The 14,935-nt window shown below is 63.6% G+C and overlaps 1 protein-coding gene across 2 annotated transcripts in view; it reads left to right on the top strand.

The window, feature by feature from the left end:
- The first annotated feature begins 107 nt into the window (after window positions 1-107).
- IMPDH1 (inosine monophosphate dehydrogenase 1) overlaps window positions 108-14,935 on the top strand; it is a 46,657-nt gene continuing 31,829 nt past the window's right edge. For both annotated transcript variants that reach the window (XM_034763409.1, XM_034763400.1), the window contains exons 1-3: window positions 108-164; window positions 561-659; window positions 12,784-12,832. In XM_034763409.1, coding sequence (XP_034619300.1) covers window positions 562-659; window positions 12,784-12,832 — 147 coding nt within the window. In that variant the 5' untranslated portion in view covers window positions 108-164; window position 561. The remainder of the gene's footprint in view (window positions 165-560; window positions 660-12,783; window positions 12,833-14,935) is intronic.

Raw genomic sequence — 14,935 nt, 5'->3', positions numbered from 1 at the left:
TGCGCTGCGCTGCGCCCTGCGCCCTCCCCACGGGGCGGGCCCGGCCCTGCGTGTGCGCCGGGAGCAGCCGCCGAGCCGCGGGCCCGCCCTGCGCTCCGCCCCGCTCCGGCCCGGCGGGTCCCGGGCCCGCCCGCTGCAGGCTCCGCGCTTCCCCCGCCGCCAAGGTGCGTGGCGCCCCCGGCTGCAGCCCGGGCGCGGGGCCGGGTGCAGGGGCTGGGGCCCGCGGCTCCCTCCCTCCCTGCGGGCCCGGGGTCGGGGCTGGGGCTCGGGCTCCCTCCCTGCAGCCCGCCGGGCCGGGGGCGCCCCCCATCCCCACCCCAGGGGCGCGGCGCGGCGCCCCACCCTGGCAGCGCCCCTGGGTGGTACCCAGCCCATGCCTGCAGGACCAGACTCCCTGGGCCACCCCCCCCCCAGGTGCCCGGACCCCGCTCCCCCAGGCGTGTGGGGCTGAGACCCGCTCGGTGCCCCCGGGGCTGTGGGCGGGCAGGGTGGCACGGGTGGCATCCCTTACACGTGCCGGGCGTGTGCCCATGCTAACGGTTCTGCCCCTCTCCCTGCAGCATGGCCGACTACCTGATCAGCGGGGGCACGGGCTACGTCCCCGAGGACGGCCTCACGGCCCAGCAACTCTTTGCCATCGCCGACGGCCTCACCTACAAGTAAGTGCCTGCAGCCTCTCTCCGCTCGGCGGGCCGGGGGTGGGCACACACTCCCCTGCGGGCAGGCACCGGAGCATTGGGCAGCTGGCGGCACTGGGGCTGCTGCTGCCCACCCTGGCTCCGGGGCAGCCAGGGCGGCTCGCACGTGGGGTCAGGATGTTGGCACAGCACAGCGCCAGCTCCCTTGCTGAGCGCCGGCCCTGCCGCAGGGAAAGACTCAGTACGGCAGCGAAGGCCAGTGTGCTCCTCACCCGCACTGGCCTCACTAGAAGGGCCTCTCCTTTCTCCCTGGCTGTCCTGCCACCCCCCCCCAGTGATTCCTAGGCCGGCTAATGCCCTGCCAACAGCTCCAGCCGTACCTTGGTCTCCATGGTTCTGATCCCTTCTGATGCCTTTCAGCACCAGACACAAGTGCATTTTTGTCACATCACAGAAGGAAAAGCCTCTTGTGTATTGGAACATTTCTATGACTGTCCGATTTCATAACATCTTTGCTGTATTTGAAACATACCTACATGCTGGCCCTGACCGGTCCCTTTCGGCTTGTATTGGTGATCTGAACAATCAGATGCGGAGAGAGATGCACGCACCCTATTTTTGGGTGTGTACGTGTGCATACCCACGCTCCAGATGTATGGGTAAAGCAAATATCAAATATATTAGTATAAATGATCTAATGGCTACATAGCATAACATTGATGGTGCTATTTGTCAATATTTATTTATATATAAATATTTATACAAACCCCGATGTTCATAGAAATGTTTTTTAAATTAAAAAACAAACAAACGGTTTTTGTCTAAATCATCCCTTGTAATATTTGCCTCCAACCTCATTAAGGCAACTGGAAAGTGAAACTGACTGCAAATAAACATGAGACTAGAGGTCTGGTTTCTGTCTAGGCAGGTGGTATTCATGGTGAAAATTAAATTGGATTTTTTTATAAAATTGTGAATGGAAACCCCCCCCAAAGGTGCTGGAAATGGAACCTGCAAATAAACTGCAGATTGTAACCCAGGAGGGTACTGTAACCGTGGGCGCAGATTCCGTAGCGCTGGGGGGCGTTCTCCGTCACGGGTATTTGCAGCGCGAGCGACTGCCCGTCTGCAATGCAAGCTCTGGGCACGGCCCCAGCTGTTGGGCTGGGCGCAGGGATCGTGGGGAGAGGTTCTCTGGCTCGGCTGTGCAGGATGATCAGAACGGTCCCTTCTGGCCTTAACGTCCACGAGCCCGACCGCGGCCCTTCGCCAGGACGAGGTTCAGCCTATCGGTGGATCCTAGCGGCTAGGTTAGTGCCGACAGCTGAGCGCTGATCCTGCAGACGGTTCTGCATGGAGACGCTTGCAGGGTCGCGCCCTTGGGACCTTGGTGGGTTAGTTGCCCTGTCCTGTAGGGCACTCCTGCGTGTAGCGATGGCGTGGGCCCCAATTCCTGTGTCCTCTCCCACCCTTTGTCTGCGGGGCAGGGGCTGTCTCTGAGCAATGCCAAATACAGCAGGGTGCTGATCGCCAGGCGAGTGGCTGGGCCTTGCTGTGATGCCAATACTTATTAGCAGCACAACTTGGTTGCTGATTTTTAAAAGTAGCGATGCGTTAACTTTAGCAACCAAGGGCGCTGTTGCCGTGGAAACGCCGCGCTAATAGCACCAGCGAATCCAGTAACACAGTCCTGCTGGGATCCTGCAGCTTGCTGGTGGGAAAGGGCAGCTTTTAAACCGCTGACATCGGTCGCCGGAATTCCTCTGCAGCCCCGATCCTGTAACGGGAGGCGTGGGAGCAGATCTGTGGGCTTGCAGGGTCGGGCCCGAGGGGGCGTTCAGGTTTTCAGCCCGTGGACGGAGATGGTTCCTTTCAATCTGGGGGTGTCGCTTCGGCTCCTTTCTGTGCAGGGGGCTCCTGGAGGACGGGGGAATGTTCCTTGGCAGGGCAGTGCCGGCCTGGGGGGACTTGGCCTTGGGGGCTGGCATGTCCCCTTTCAGTAGCACTCAGTCCCTCCCCCCAAGGCAGAGTCTGTGCAGTGGTTGGGGGGGACGGCACACGGGCTCCCTGGCCGTGCCGTGAGACCCGCCTCTCTCTGATCGATGGTGATTATTTTGCCAACTCATCCTTGTTGGCCAGGAGGCTCTGAGCCCTGGGGAGGGATGGGAGGCCCGGGGTGCGTGCCAGGGCGGGTCGCTGTCGGTCACGTCTCCTTGTCCGACACCGTCTCTGTGACGCTGGGAGTGTCTGGTGTCGCTGGACCCCCTGCCCCTGATCCCTGAGGTAGATGTGACCTGGGGGGTGCCCTATGCCTGCTAGCAGCGCCCGCGTTAAGGAGGGAGCTGAATGGGGGGCAGGCAGCCAGCGTGCGGGGGGGTATTACTGTGGGACACCCTGCGGCCTGTCCTCATGGCAGCACTGTGCTTCCAGCCATCTCTGTCTGCTTGCACCATGCCTGCCCTGTCCCAACCTCCCCCCCCCCACCAGGCCCCCACTGCGGCTGCCTGCGAGTGACACCCTCCCTCCCCACAGTGACAGGTTGTGTCTGGCCCCGAGCCAGCCTGCTCCGGGAAGGGTTCGGAGCCCCCTTCTCACGGGCTGAATGGCGCCGTTGGCGAACGAGGCCTGAACGTTGGCGTGGGCTCAGTCAGCCAATGGAGGGTCCCTGCCCCACAACCCAGAGGTCTCCCATGGGCCGAGCAGAGCCAGTCGTCCCCTTGCTGCGCGGGTCCCGGCTGCCAGCCTCTCTGTGAAGGGTGTGCATGCCTGGGATACAGCAGTACCATGGGCTGTCCGATCCCGTGCACCGCCCTGGGCCCTGCAGCTGCCCCCAGTGGTGGATTAGCCCATGCACAGGGGCCCCAGCCAATTGGGGGGGCCCTGGAAAAATGGACGCCCCGACCCCGCTCCCCAGCTGGAGCGCCAGGCGGGGCGGAGGAGGCTGCAGGCAGAAGGGGTGGAGAGGGGTCCTCACTTGCTCTGGCCCAGGGCCCCACAACCCCCTAATCTGCCCCCTGGGATGGGGTAGGGGCTGCAGCTGTCTGGGTGAAGGGCAGGGCTCTGGCCATGAGCCCTGAACACCTGCCCAGGTTTGGGCAGCGGTGAGGGGCCCGAGTGCGAAGCTGGGGGGGGGGGGTGAGCCCTCCGGGAGCACGCGCCTGCCCGGATGGCGGCTGGCGGGAATAGCCAGTCCCCATCCTCTGGCTGCGCTGCAGGGGCAGACCCCACGGGATCGTGTGCAGCGAGCTGGGGGCTGCTGTCCTCCCCCACCCCCCGGTGGCTGCACTTCAGTGGGGAGGGGTGGGTGGCAAACCCCGGGGAAAGGTGCTGTCTGGGGAAGTGGCCGTTCTGGAGGAGACCCCGGGCCAGCGTCTCCCTCAGCGGCAGGCTGAGCAGCCGTGGTGCTCACCCACCAGGTGACATCCGAGCCGCTCGCAGCCGCCTTGCCAGCAGCATCAGCAAACAGGGCCGCCTGCCGCCCTCTGCACCCGAGGGACCAGGGGTTAGTCCCTGGCACCAGGCGCCCGGTCTCGATTCACCGCGGCCGGGCCCGGGCGCTGCCAAGTCAAGGCAAAGCTACTGAGCGTGGGGTTCCTTCCTCTGCCTGGAGACAGGGCTGGGGAGGGGAGGGGCAGGGGGTTGGTCCCAGCCCTTCGCCCGCCCTTCCCCTTCTGCTGCAGCAAAGGGGCACAGCCTGGGGAGGGAGGACCCTGGCCCGCGGGGCTGTGACAGCCCGTGGAGCTGCTATGGGGTGATGTGCTGCGTGGCTCTAAGAGGCGTGGAAGCAGGATGCGAAATGCCGGGGGGAAGCAAGTCTGCATCTGCAGTTGGGGTGGGGGGTGTTTGCCGTGCGGGGCAGCCTCAGGATTTCATCTCTGCACAATTCTCTTTAAGCACGGCTCTGTGCCCCACGGACACAGCTGTAGCTCGGGGTGGGGCTGGGGGGAGCCGGCTGCGGCACGGGGCCGTTTGGGGACTCGGACTCTTGCTCGGGAGGTGGGGGGTGCGAGGGCTCCCAGCACACTCCTCGCAGCTGCTCCCGGCATATCCGTGTCTGCGCTGGAGCCGCTGGCGTCGGGGCCGAGACGAAGCCCGCTTGGCCCACGGGAGGAAGCAGGCAGGATTCCCTCCTTGGCTGGGGGCCGCCGTGGTCCAGCCCAAGTGGACGTGAGAGCCAGACTAGCCCCCAGCTGTGTCTGCCACCAGGACCGGCCCCGGGGCTCGTGCTGCATGGAGCTGGCAGGGGAACGCCTGGCTTCCCTGCCTGTGACTTGGCCTTAGCGCTGGGTCGTAAATAGCCGAGCGCTGGTCCCGCTTTCCGGGGGCCGTGCGTGAGGCTCCTGGCGCCGTTCCTCTGGTCAGCAGCCTGTCGGTAGCGCTGTGTTTGCAGCGGCCCTGTCGGTACCCAGCATGGGGAGACGTGGCATTGCCGGGGGAGGACCCTAGAGATCTGTAAGGGACAGGGTGCGGCCTGCTGCTGTGGCCTTTGGGGGCAGGTGCTCCCCGGGGGGGAGATGCCCTTTTGCCCAGGGTGGGCACTGTCTGGCTGCCCAGGTGTGAGGAGGAACCCGGCAGGGGAGGAGAGGGGGGCGTGAGGAGGGGGCGGGGTTTATGGCATTGTCCGCTGAGGGGCTGCACCTTCCTCTGAGCAGCCGCCCGGGCCCCTGTTGGCCGGGCAGATCCTGGTGTGTGTCAGAGAGAGAGCAGCACACGTGCAGCCCCCGCGGGCCTGTCATGCCCAGTCATGCCTTGTTCTTGGGCAGGGAGGTTTAGAAACTCCCCCGCCCCCAGCGTCCCGCAGGGGCTGTCTGGTGGGTTTCGGAGGAAGAAGCAGGCTGCCCTGCCGCGTCCCTGTGGGGAGGAGACCAGCTGTTTCGGAGGCGCCGAGGCCCATGGGCTCAGGGAGAGATCTGTGTGGTTGCTCCCTGCAGCCAAGACGGCTTGTTCCCTTCCCGCCAGGCTGCAGCTGTGACTGCACCATGCGGAGCAAAGGTCGATGGGAGGTTGCCTCTCCAACCCAAACCACAGCCCCACGTTCCCGGAACTGCTGCTGTCAGCCAGGCAGCCGGTTGGGGCTGTGGAGTGGAGCTGCCTGCCGCCAGGGGTCCCTGGGGTGATGGGGAGAGAGACCCAGGCAGGATTCCTGTGCACGCCTAAAGCCAGCCTGGCGTGGCCCCTCCATCCTCCAGGCCCATCCTGTCCCCCTCCCGAGGGCTGAGCCCCTCCTTCCCTGGCGGGGGAGGCAGTGTGGTGCAATGGGCAGAGCCCGGGACTGGCACACAGGAGACGGGTCAATCCTGGGAGAGTCGCCGAATCGCTCTGGGCCTCGGGTCCCAGCTGTGAACTGGGGCCGAATCCTTCCATTCCCTGCCCGTTGTCTGGCTCGGGGCCCGCACAGTCGACAAGGGCTTGTCCGCGCTCCGGCTGCTGTGCCGGCAGAGCCCCCTAGTGGAGACACAGCGTAAGCTGAGCACCTCCCCGACCGAGGGTTGCATCTCCACTGGGGGCTTAGCCACCTCGGCTGGGGGGCGGGATCCACGCTCCTAGCCCACAGCTGTGCTGGCAGAACGGGGTGGAGTAGACGCAGCTTCACGTAGGCCCTGTCTGCATCTAAACGTTGTACGGCTGTAGCTGTCCCGCTGCAGTTACACCAGTGCGGCAGCCTGGCGCGCCGGCGGCTCTACCAGTGTAAAAGTGCCTGCCCCAGTACGGCTGTTCCAGCGTGGGAGGGGCGTACGTGCTCCCAGTAGAGGGCACCAGTGTGGCTCTGGAGCTGCAGCTGTGACACGGCTTTGTCCGATCAGAACCGCCCCCCTTCCCGAGCTGTTATCTCCCAACCCTGACGTGCCGCTGGGCCCTTGGTTGCTTCGTGCGGCGCTCGGCGCAGCGGGGCCCTATCCGGGCGCTGGGTGCGACTCCCATGGCGCTGGGTTCCACATGGGGCGTGATGGGAATGAATGTCGGGAAACGACTGACTCCCTAGGCCCCGAGCCTGTGGGCACTGATGGGCAGGGGCGGGGTGACCGCTGCCCGGTCTCTGTGCTCGTTCGGGGGGCGCCCCGTGGTGGAACTGCAGGGTGAGAACTGAAAGCTTTATGGCCCTACGTGCGCTGGGGGCGGAGTCAGGGGCGTGCATGCCGGGTTGCTGCCGTTTGGAGTTTCCTGCCCTCTGCAACGGAGAGGAAGGACGTGAAGGAAGCCCAGGCTCTCGACTGTGCGTGAGAGCCATGGACGGGACTGCTGCGCTGCACAACATGGGCGCTCGGGGGGCTGGCAGACCCGGCTCCCTGCCCCTGCCTGCGCACGGCATGGGGAGCAGGGGAGTGCCGGCTCATTCGCTCTCTCTTCCAGCGCAGCCGGTGCCAAGCCCAGGCAGCAGGTTGGCACCGTTCAGGGAAAGCAGGGCATGGGGCCTGGGTGCTCCCTGGACGTTGGGGGTGATGGAGTCGTGGGGGGGGGGCTGTGACCCAGGGCTCCATCACCTCCACAACTGCCTAGGGGACGACTGAGCCCTTTCCTCTCTAGGCTGCTGGCTCGTAGCTCTGTAAGGTCACTGGTGACTGACAGTGGCCCCCGTTTGTGGGAGCGTGGGCTGCTTTTGGAGGGCGGGGGGGGAGATGAGCATGAGACTGGCCACGGGGTCTCCGGCCACTGGCTTGGGGCAAGTCCCATCCCCTCATGGTGCCTCGGTTTCCCCCGTTGGTTGATGTCTGGTTGCAGCGCTCTGTCTCTGTGCGGGATGAGTTGGAGGCTCTGGGCTGGTTCTTGGCTAGTGGAGGTCAGTCGCTGTCGATCTAGGACAGGGCTCAGCACAGACAATTTATTCCTCGCTCTGCTCCAAGCAGGTGACCGTGACGAGTTGCTGCCTCCTGGTGCTCCTGTACTACCAGCAATCGGGGGACGCTGGCTGCTGGGCCTTCCCCCGGGAGTGGGCGCCCCGGGCGCTCTGCCCTTCTGGGAGGGGCACAGCCCCTGGGCTGCCAACTGACATGTGCCAAAGCCAGGGCGGGGGGTGTGAGGCCCGGCTCCCCAGCGGCCATAACTGGGGCCCAGTGTGCCGGGGAGCCACACACCCTTAGCAGGAGCACCGTGGCACAACCATGCAAGGAGCAGGCAGGGGCACAGTGGCATCAGCACCCGGGCATCCAGTTATGGGGCTGTGGGGACCGTAACTTGTGAGTTGCCGGGCGTTGGGCGTCCCCGTTCTCCGCCGGAAGCTTTGCCTTGCTGCAGGGCCCTGTTACGGGCGGAGGAGACGGGTGGCTCTCCCTGGCGTTTGGAGTCTAGGAGCACATCCCCGAACCTGGGGGCAGGCGGGCGACGGGCTGGACAGCCAGGCAGCTGTAGTTATGGGCGGAGAAAGACAGACGCTCGGCAGAGATGTCCGGTGTCTGGGATGGAGCGGTCTGTGGGCTGAGGGAGGTACAGACTGGGCCATGGGGCGGGGAGAGGAAGGCACACCCCCGGTTGGAGATCCCAGAGGAGATGGGCATGACTCACCTGCCGGGGTCGGATGTGCCCAGGACAGCTCGGTGGGGCCGTGGCAATGTGTCACTAATTGGACCCATATTTGCATTTTACACATAGCCCTGACCCGGGGAGCCGCCTTTCCCTTGGCCGGTTCCAGTCCCACCCAGAATTCTTCCTGCCCCAGCCGGCTGAGTGACTATTCAATAGCTGCTGCGTTCCGCCCCAGAGGTGGCTGCATTTCAGTGGCGGGTGAAGGAGGCCGCTGTGCGTGTGCGAATGAACAAGCTGCTCCATGTGTGGGACTCTGTTGAGCTCAATGGGGCTCCTTGTGGGTGCAGGGGGCTACTGGATACCGGGGCAGAGCAGCTTGCAGGGTGTGTGGGGGGGTCCTCAAACCCCAGAGAGTGAGTCTGAAGGGCAGAGATACAGGAGAAATCACCTGTTCTCTACCCTGCCCTGTGGCCGTGTCGCCGCCTCTGTGGCTTGGTTCGGCCCCCGTGCTCCAGCCTCCCTGCATTGACGTGAGTGGCCCAGGCGGCTCTGGGCTGGTGAACTCGCCTGCGGATGGACGCGCTGGCTGGCCCTGCCCTGCTCTGGGCGGCGGGCGTGGGCACAGGGTAAATCCTCTGCAAGCCCCTTGTGGGGGGACAGGTGCTGAGGCGGGCGCTGCCCCAGTGGCAGTCGCGTTGCTGATCTCAGGGTAGGACCAAGTCAGTCTCTTTCCTGGGCTGCTCCGGGCACTAAGCAGTGACCCCGCCGTGGTGTCAGCGTGCCAGGTGTGACAGGCCGTGCCCCAGCGTGGGGGGACGAGTCCCCCGTGGAGCAGAGCGTGTCCCCACGCAGCCGCTGGGGCTGGGGGGAGTGCGGGTGGAGGAGGGGCTCATGGAGCTGACGTCCCCATTTACTGGAGCGGGGGCCAGTCTCTCGGAGTGTGGGTGGGGGGTGAAGTCTCTCCCCAGCAAGGGCGCAGGCCAGGACAGCCGGGGGAGGGGAGGTGTGAAGTCTTCCCCCACACCCCGGCCTGCACCCTTGCTGGGGTCCCTGCTTGGGTGTCGTGTGCATGGGGGCTGGGCAACCCCCTAGAACGACTGGGCGTGGGTGACAGGGCATTCCCGGGCCTGGGGGAGAGGGGCCACTGCTCCGTAGCCCCCCTCGCACAGGAGTAGAGGTTATTGAACCTCTGCCCGACCATGGCTGAAGTCCTGGGGCAGAGAGTGGGCAGCGAAGAGCCATGGGGCTGATTCAAGGGGTGGAAAACCTGCCTGCGAGTGAGAGACTCCAGGAGCTCGGTCTGGTTAGCTGGGCAAAGGGGCGAGTGAGTCACAGCCTGTGAGTACCTAGTGGGGCACAAGTGTTTAATAACGGGCGCGGTGGCCTAGCGGAGGAGGCCGAACGCGCCCCAGTGGCTGGAAGTTGAAGCTAGATGGATTGGGCCTGGAAATCGGGGTGAATCTGTACTGGTGAGAGTCGTCGTTTGGCTGGTTCGGTTCCCCAGGGCCCCGTCACTCACCCTGCGTCAGTCCAGGCGCCCTGGGTTCTGAGAGCTCTGCTCTAGGAATTCGCTGTTCTCTGGCCTGTGAGACACGGGGGTCAGACTAGACTGGGGGCTGTCCACCTTTTTCCTTCTGAGCCCCCCCCCCCCCAACTTATCGATAAACTAGGCAAATACAATTTAGATGGGGCTACTATAAGGTGGGTGCATAACTGGCTGGATAACCGTACTCAGAGAGTTGTTATTAATGGTTCCCAATCCTGCTGGAAAGGCGTAACGAGTGGGGTACCGCAGGGGTCTGTTTTGGGACCGGCTCTGTTCAATATCTTCATCAACGACTTAGATATTGGCATAGAAAGTACGCTTATTAAGTTTGCGGATGATACCAAACTGGGAGGGATTGCAACTGCTTTGGAGGACAGGGTCATAATTCAAAATGATCTGGACAAATTGGAGAAATGGGCTGAGTTAAACAGGATGAAGTTTAACAAAGACAAATGCAAAGTGCTCCACTTAGGAAGGAACAATCAGTTTCACACATACAGAATGGGAAGAGACTGTCTAGGAAGGAGTACGGCAGAAAGGGATCTAGGGGTTAGAGTGGACCACAAGCTAAATATGAGTCAACAGTGTGATGCTGTTGCAAAAAAAGCAAACGTGATTCTGGGATGTATTAACAGGTGTGTTGTGAGCAAGACACGAGAAGTCATTCTTCCGCTCTACTCTGCTCTGGTTAGGCCTCAGCTGGAATATTGTGTCCAGTTCTGGGCGCCGCATTTTAAAAAAGATGTGGAGAAATTGGAGAGGGTCCAGAGAAGAGCAACAAGAATGATTAAAGGTCTTGAGAACATGACCTATGAAGGAAGGCTGAAAGAACTGGGTTTGTTTAGTTTGGAAAAGAGAAGACTGAGAGGGGACATGATAGCAGTTTTCAGGTATCTAAAAGGGTGTCATAAGGAGGAGGGAGAAAACTTGTTCACCTTAGCCTCTAAGGATAGAACGAGAAGCAATGGGTTTAAACTGCAGCAAGGGAGGTCTAGGTTGGACATTAGGAAAAAGTTCCTAACTGTCAGGGTGGTTAAACACTGGAATAAATTGCCTAGGGAGGTTGTGGAATGTCCATCTCTGGAGATATTTAAGAGTAGGTTAGATAAATGTCTATCAGGGATGGTCTAGACAGTGTTGGTCCTGCCATGCGAGCAGGGGACTGGACTCGATGACCTCGCGAGGTCTCTTCCAGTCCTAGAATCTATGAATCTATGAACATGCAATAAAAACTCCACAGCCCACGTGTGCCACAACTGCTTTTCTGCATACAGAAGCCAGGGCCGGCGTCAGGGGGTAGCAAGCAAGGCAGTTGTCTGGGGCCCCATGCCACAGGGGCCCCCACAAAGCTACATTGCTCAGGCTTTGGCTTCAGCCCCAGGTGGCGGGGCTCAGAGCCCTGGGTTTCAGTCCCAGGCGGTGGGCTTCTGCTTTCTGCCCTGGGCCCCAGCGAGTCTAATTCTGGCCCTGCTTGGTGGACCAGCTCACCGCCCCCTAGGGGCCCTGGACCCCTGGTTGAGAACCACTGGACTAGCCATCCCCGTCTGGCCTGGGCTCCGGGAATCTCCCTGGGAATGGGATGCTGCTGCTCCTCGGCCCTGCCAGCAGCCGGTGGCACTGCCTGCCTGGCGGGGTCCCACGCTGCGCCCTCACCCACGTGGAGAGATCCTGTCCCCTCCCTGTCCCACAGCCCTGCCCCAGCCCCATTGGACCCCTGTGCATTGGGGTGGGAGCAGGGTCCTGGGATGGGGCCGTGGCTCCGGTGCCAGGCTGCGGGGGGCGTTGCTGGCCCCTGGGTGGGATCTGAGTGGCTAGAGCGGTGCTGGGTCCTAGTTTTCGGGGGGCTGGGGGTGTGTGGGCTCCCCCCCCCTCCGCCCAGGGTTGCTGTTTGCAGCTGCAGCTGCTGGTTCTATTTTTAGCAGCTGCCTCCCCCTCCTGCCACATCCCTGTGGGCGCCAGGCAAGCGGGGAGGAGCAGGTGCCTTCCTGTAGCTGGGGAAGGAGGAATTCAAGGGGGCCCGGACGGAGCCCTGCTCCCCCCCAGGTCCCTGCCTCTAGGCTCCGCACCCTGTTGACCTCCAAAGGGGCTGGGGGAGCATGCCCAGGTCCCCTCCCCCCTAGCCAACGGAGGGGCCAGTGGGATGATATGACCCTGACAGAGCTTCATCCATCCTGGACAGGCTGCAGACGGGGGCCTGCCCCCCGCCCCAGCTCAAATGCCGCACTGCGCCGGCTGGCGGCCCCCTGTGTGTCGTGGTGCCCTGCACGGTACAGCGGGGTGCCCGCTGCATCATCCCCACCCAGCTCCCCGGTGCCTCCCGATGGCCCTGGCGCCCGTGAATGCAGCCGGCCAGAGCCGTGAGGGCTCCAGGCCGTGCATGTGCCCCCCACGCAGCCCTGCGGGTGCTGAACCCCGGCTCTGCCAGTGGACAGGCCCCCTGCAGTGAGCTGGCCCAGCAGGGGGTCGCTTCGGCCCCTTGCCCCTCCAAGCAGCTGTGGGGGGAGGGGGGCCGAGCCCCGCCCGGTTCACAAATAGCCCTGGATTAGCAGCTCAACCAGGGCAGCTGGGCCTCCGTAATCCTGCCTGCCTGCAGCCGTCCTGCTGTGTCTGCCAAGGGCTGGCTGGCTTCCCAGGGGTCCGGCCCCTCTTAGCCCTGCCTTAGTGCCGGGCAGGGGCTGCCCCTCTGGGTACCAGCCCAGCCCACGTATTCATCCCCTCGCGCCGGCCCGCTCCGTTTTCTGCCCTTTCCTAGGGATAGCTCAATGGTTTGAGCATTGGCCTGCTAAGCCCAGGGTTGTGAGTTCAATCCTTGAGGGGGCCACTTTAGGGATCTGGGGCAAAATCAGTACTTGGTCCTGCTAGTGAAGGCAGGTCCTTTCCAGTTCTAGGAGATAGGATATCTCCATTAATTTAAATTTAAAATCCTGTAAAGCCATCTGGGGCCCGGCTGCGATCACTGCCACAGCCCTGTGCCACGGGGATGGCTTGGGGGGAGCCCAGCCTCCTCTCTGTGCAGCTGTGGCTGTGTGTGGGGTGGGCTCCAGGGGCGTGGGCTCCCTGTGGGGTGCGGGGCTGCATGGGGGCTGTGGGGGCAGGGCTAGCCGCCATGTAATGCTCTCTCCCTCTCTGTTTCTGCAGCGACTTCCTGATCCTACCAGGCTTCATCGATTTCACAGCGGACGAAGTGGTGAGTCGGTCCCTGGAGTGCTCGCCGGGGTGTTCCCTGGGGCCGGCACTCATGGGTGGCATGCCAGCCCCTTGCACCCTGGGGTGGGCAGTGCTGTGCTGCTGGGCACGGGGCCAGGGCAGCACCAGAGCTGGGGGGTGTTAACATTATGAGCCACCTTCCCTCCCGCCCACACTCCCGCTAGGTCTAGGGGTCCCATTGGGGGTGGCGCATTGGGCTGGAGTGCAACCCCCCATCTGCCTGGGAGCAGGGTCCCCAGGGCCCAGCAGGGAGGGTGAGGGGTAGAGCTGAAGGAGGAGACCGGGGAAGTGGTGTCCCTGCAATGGGGCCTGCAGGACAGCCTGGGGCCCGAGACAAGCCCGTTGGGGTTCCCTGCACGGCCATGGGTCTGGGCTCTGCGCTGCATGGGTGACACATTTGCCCTGTCCCCCAGCTTGCAGGCCCCTTGCTTGCCTGCCTGGCCCAGCGCCTCGGAGAGAGGGGTGTCCTCCGGCACCCCGGCCAGCTTTTCCGTGACTCTGGAAACCTGCGCAACCTACAGCACCAGGGCCCAGGCCTTGGAGGGGCTGGGGGGATGGGCAGATGCTGTGCCAGCTCTCAGCACTCCCTGGCAGGGACTGCGCTGAAATGGGGCCGTGCTCTGTGCGGTAGCTGGCCCGGGGCTGGGCTGTGAACAGGGAGCTGCGCTGAAATGGGGCCGGTGCCCTGTGGGGGGAGCTGGCCCGGGGCTGGGCTCGGAGCAGGGCTGAAATGGGGCCGGTGCCCTGTGGGGGGAGCTGGCCCCGGGCTGGGCTCGGAACAGGGAGCTGGGCTGAAATGGGGCCGGTGCCCTGTTGGGGGAGCTGGCCCAGGGCTAGGATCTGAGCAGGGAGCTGGGCTGAAATGGGGCCGGTGCCCTGTGGGGGGAGCTGGCCCGGGGCGGGGCTCGGAGCAGGGAGCTGCGCTGATACAGGTGTGGGGAAGCCCCTGGCCCTGCTCGGTCTGGGCCCGGCTTGAACGTTGCTAGGGCTCCCTGTGGCCGGGGGCTCGTTCCGCGCCTGAGGGCACATGGCTCCACTGGGCTTGGGGTGGGGGGCGCCGCGCTCCGGCGCAGCCAGTAACGGCTCTAACACCTGCCTGCGCCGTCAGCCTCTCTGGCTTCACGCGCTCTGGGCTGGCCGTGCTAGGCTGCCCTCGTGTCCCCTGGGCGAGGCCCCTCCCTCACCCAGCTGCACTGGAATTAGCGAGCGGGTAGCTGGTGAAGCAGACAGGTCAGTTACGGGCCTGCCCTTCCCATGCTGTGCCCGCCAGCTCGGGGCTGCAGCCGGAGATACAGAGCCTTGGGGAACCACGGCTGTTCTGAATCAGATTGGGAGGGAGTGGAGTGGTTAGAGCAGGGGGCTGGGAGCCAGGACTCCTGGGTTCTACCCTGATCCTGTCACTGACTCCCTGTGTGACTCGCAGCGAGTCCCTTCCCCCAACTGGGCCCCCGTGCCTCCCGACAGGTTGACCCCCCTGGGCTGAGGTGACATCTGGCTGGCAGTAGTGTGGAGTCGAACTGCGGAGCCCCATGGGGGGAGCCCTAGAAGCGGGCGACTCCAGGACCCTTAACTCCAGAGCGTTGCGTCAGGTCTCTGCAGCCTACGGCTCGAGCCCTGTGACCAGTGACTGCTGCTAGCCGGGGCCAGGGGCCCCCAGGGCTGGACCATAGCCTGGCCCCCTCGTCAGTCTGACCATAATCCCCCCCCCGCCCCCAATACACATGGGTGGGGAGCTGGCGGGCACCTCTCTTCCCGCGCAGGCAAACCCATGGTGCAGCACAGGCTGGGGGGGGCTGGGACCCACTTAGCATGCAGCTTGGCCAGGCAGTGTGTGACAATGCGGTTCTGGCGGAACCCAACTGAGAGTGCCAACTCAGGACAAATTGCTCAAATAGGGCAGTTACAGCCCAAGGCTGGGGTTTTTTCCACCTCTAAGGCAAACCAAACCAGCCAGACTAAGAGGACTTCAGTCTCACCCCACTGGCTAACTGCAAGTCTCACAAGCAATCTCCTTAGACATTCCAGTTTTCCAGTATTACCACCAGTACCACTCGTTATGGGGACAAATGGTTATGAAAACCAA

Source organism: Trachemys scripta, chromosome 1 (assembly GCF_013100865.1).
Source record: "Trachemys scripta elegans isolate TJP31775 chromosome 1, CAS_Tse_1.0, whole genome shotgun sequence".
NCBI classification, from domain to species: Eukaryota; Metazoa; Chordata; order Testudines; family Emydidae; genus Trachemys; species Trachemys scripta.
The sequence above is the reverse complement of the archived record's forward strand: the minus strand, read 5'-3'. Positions and strand labels throughout refer to the sequence as shown.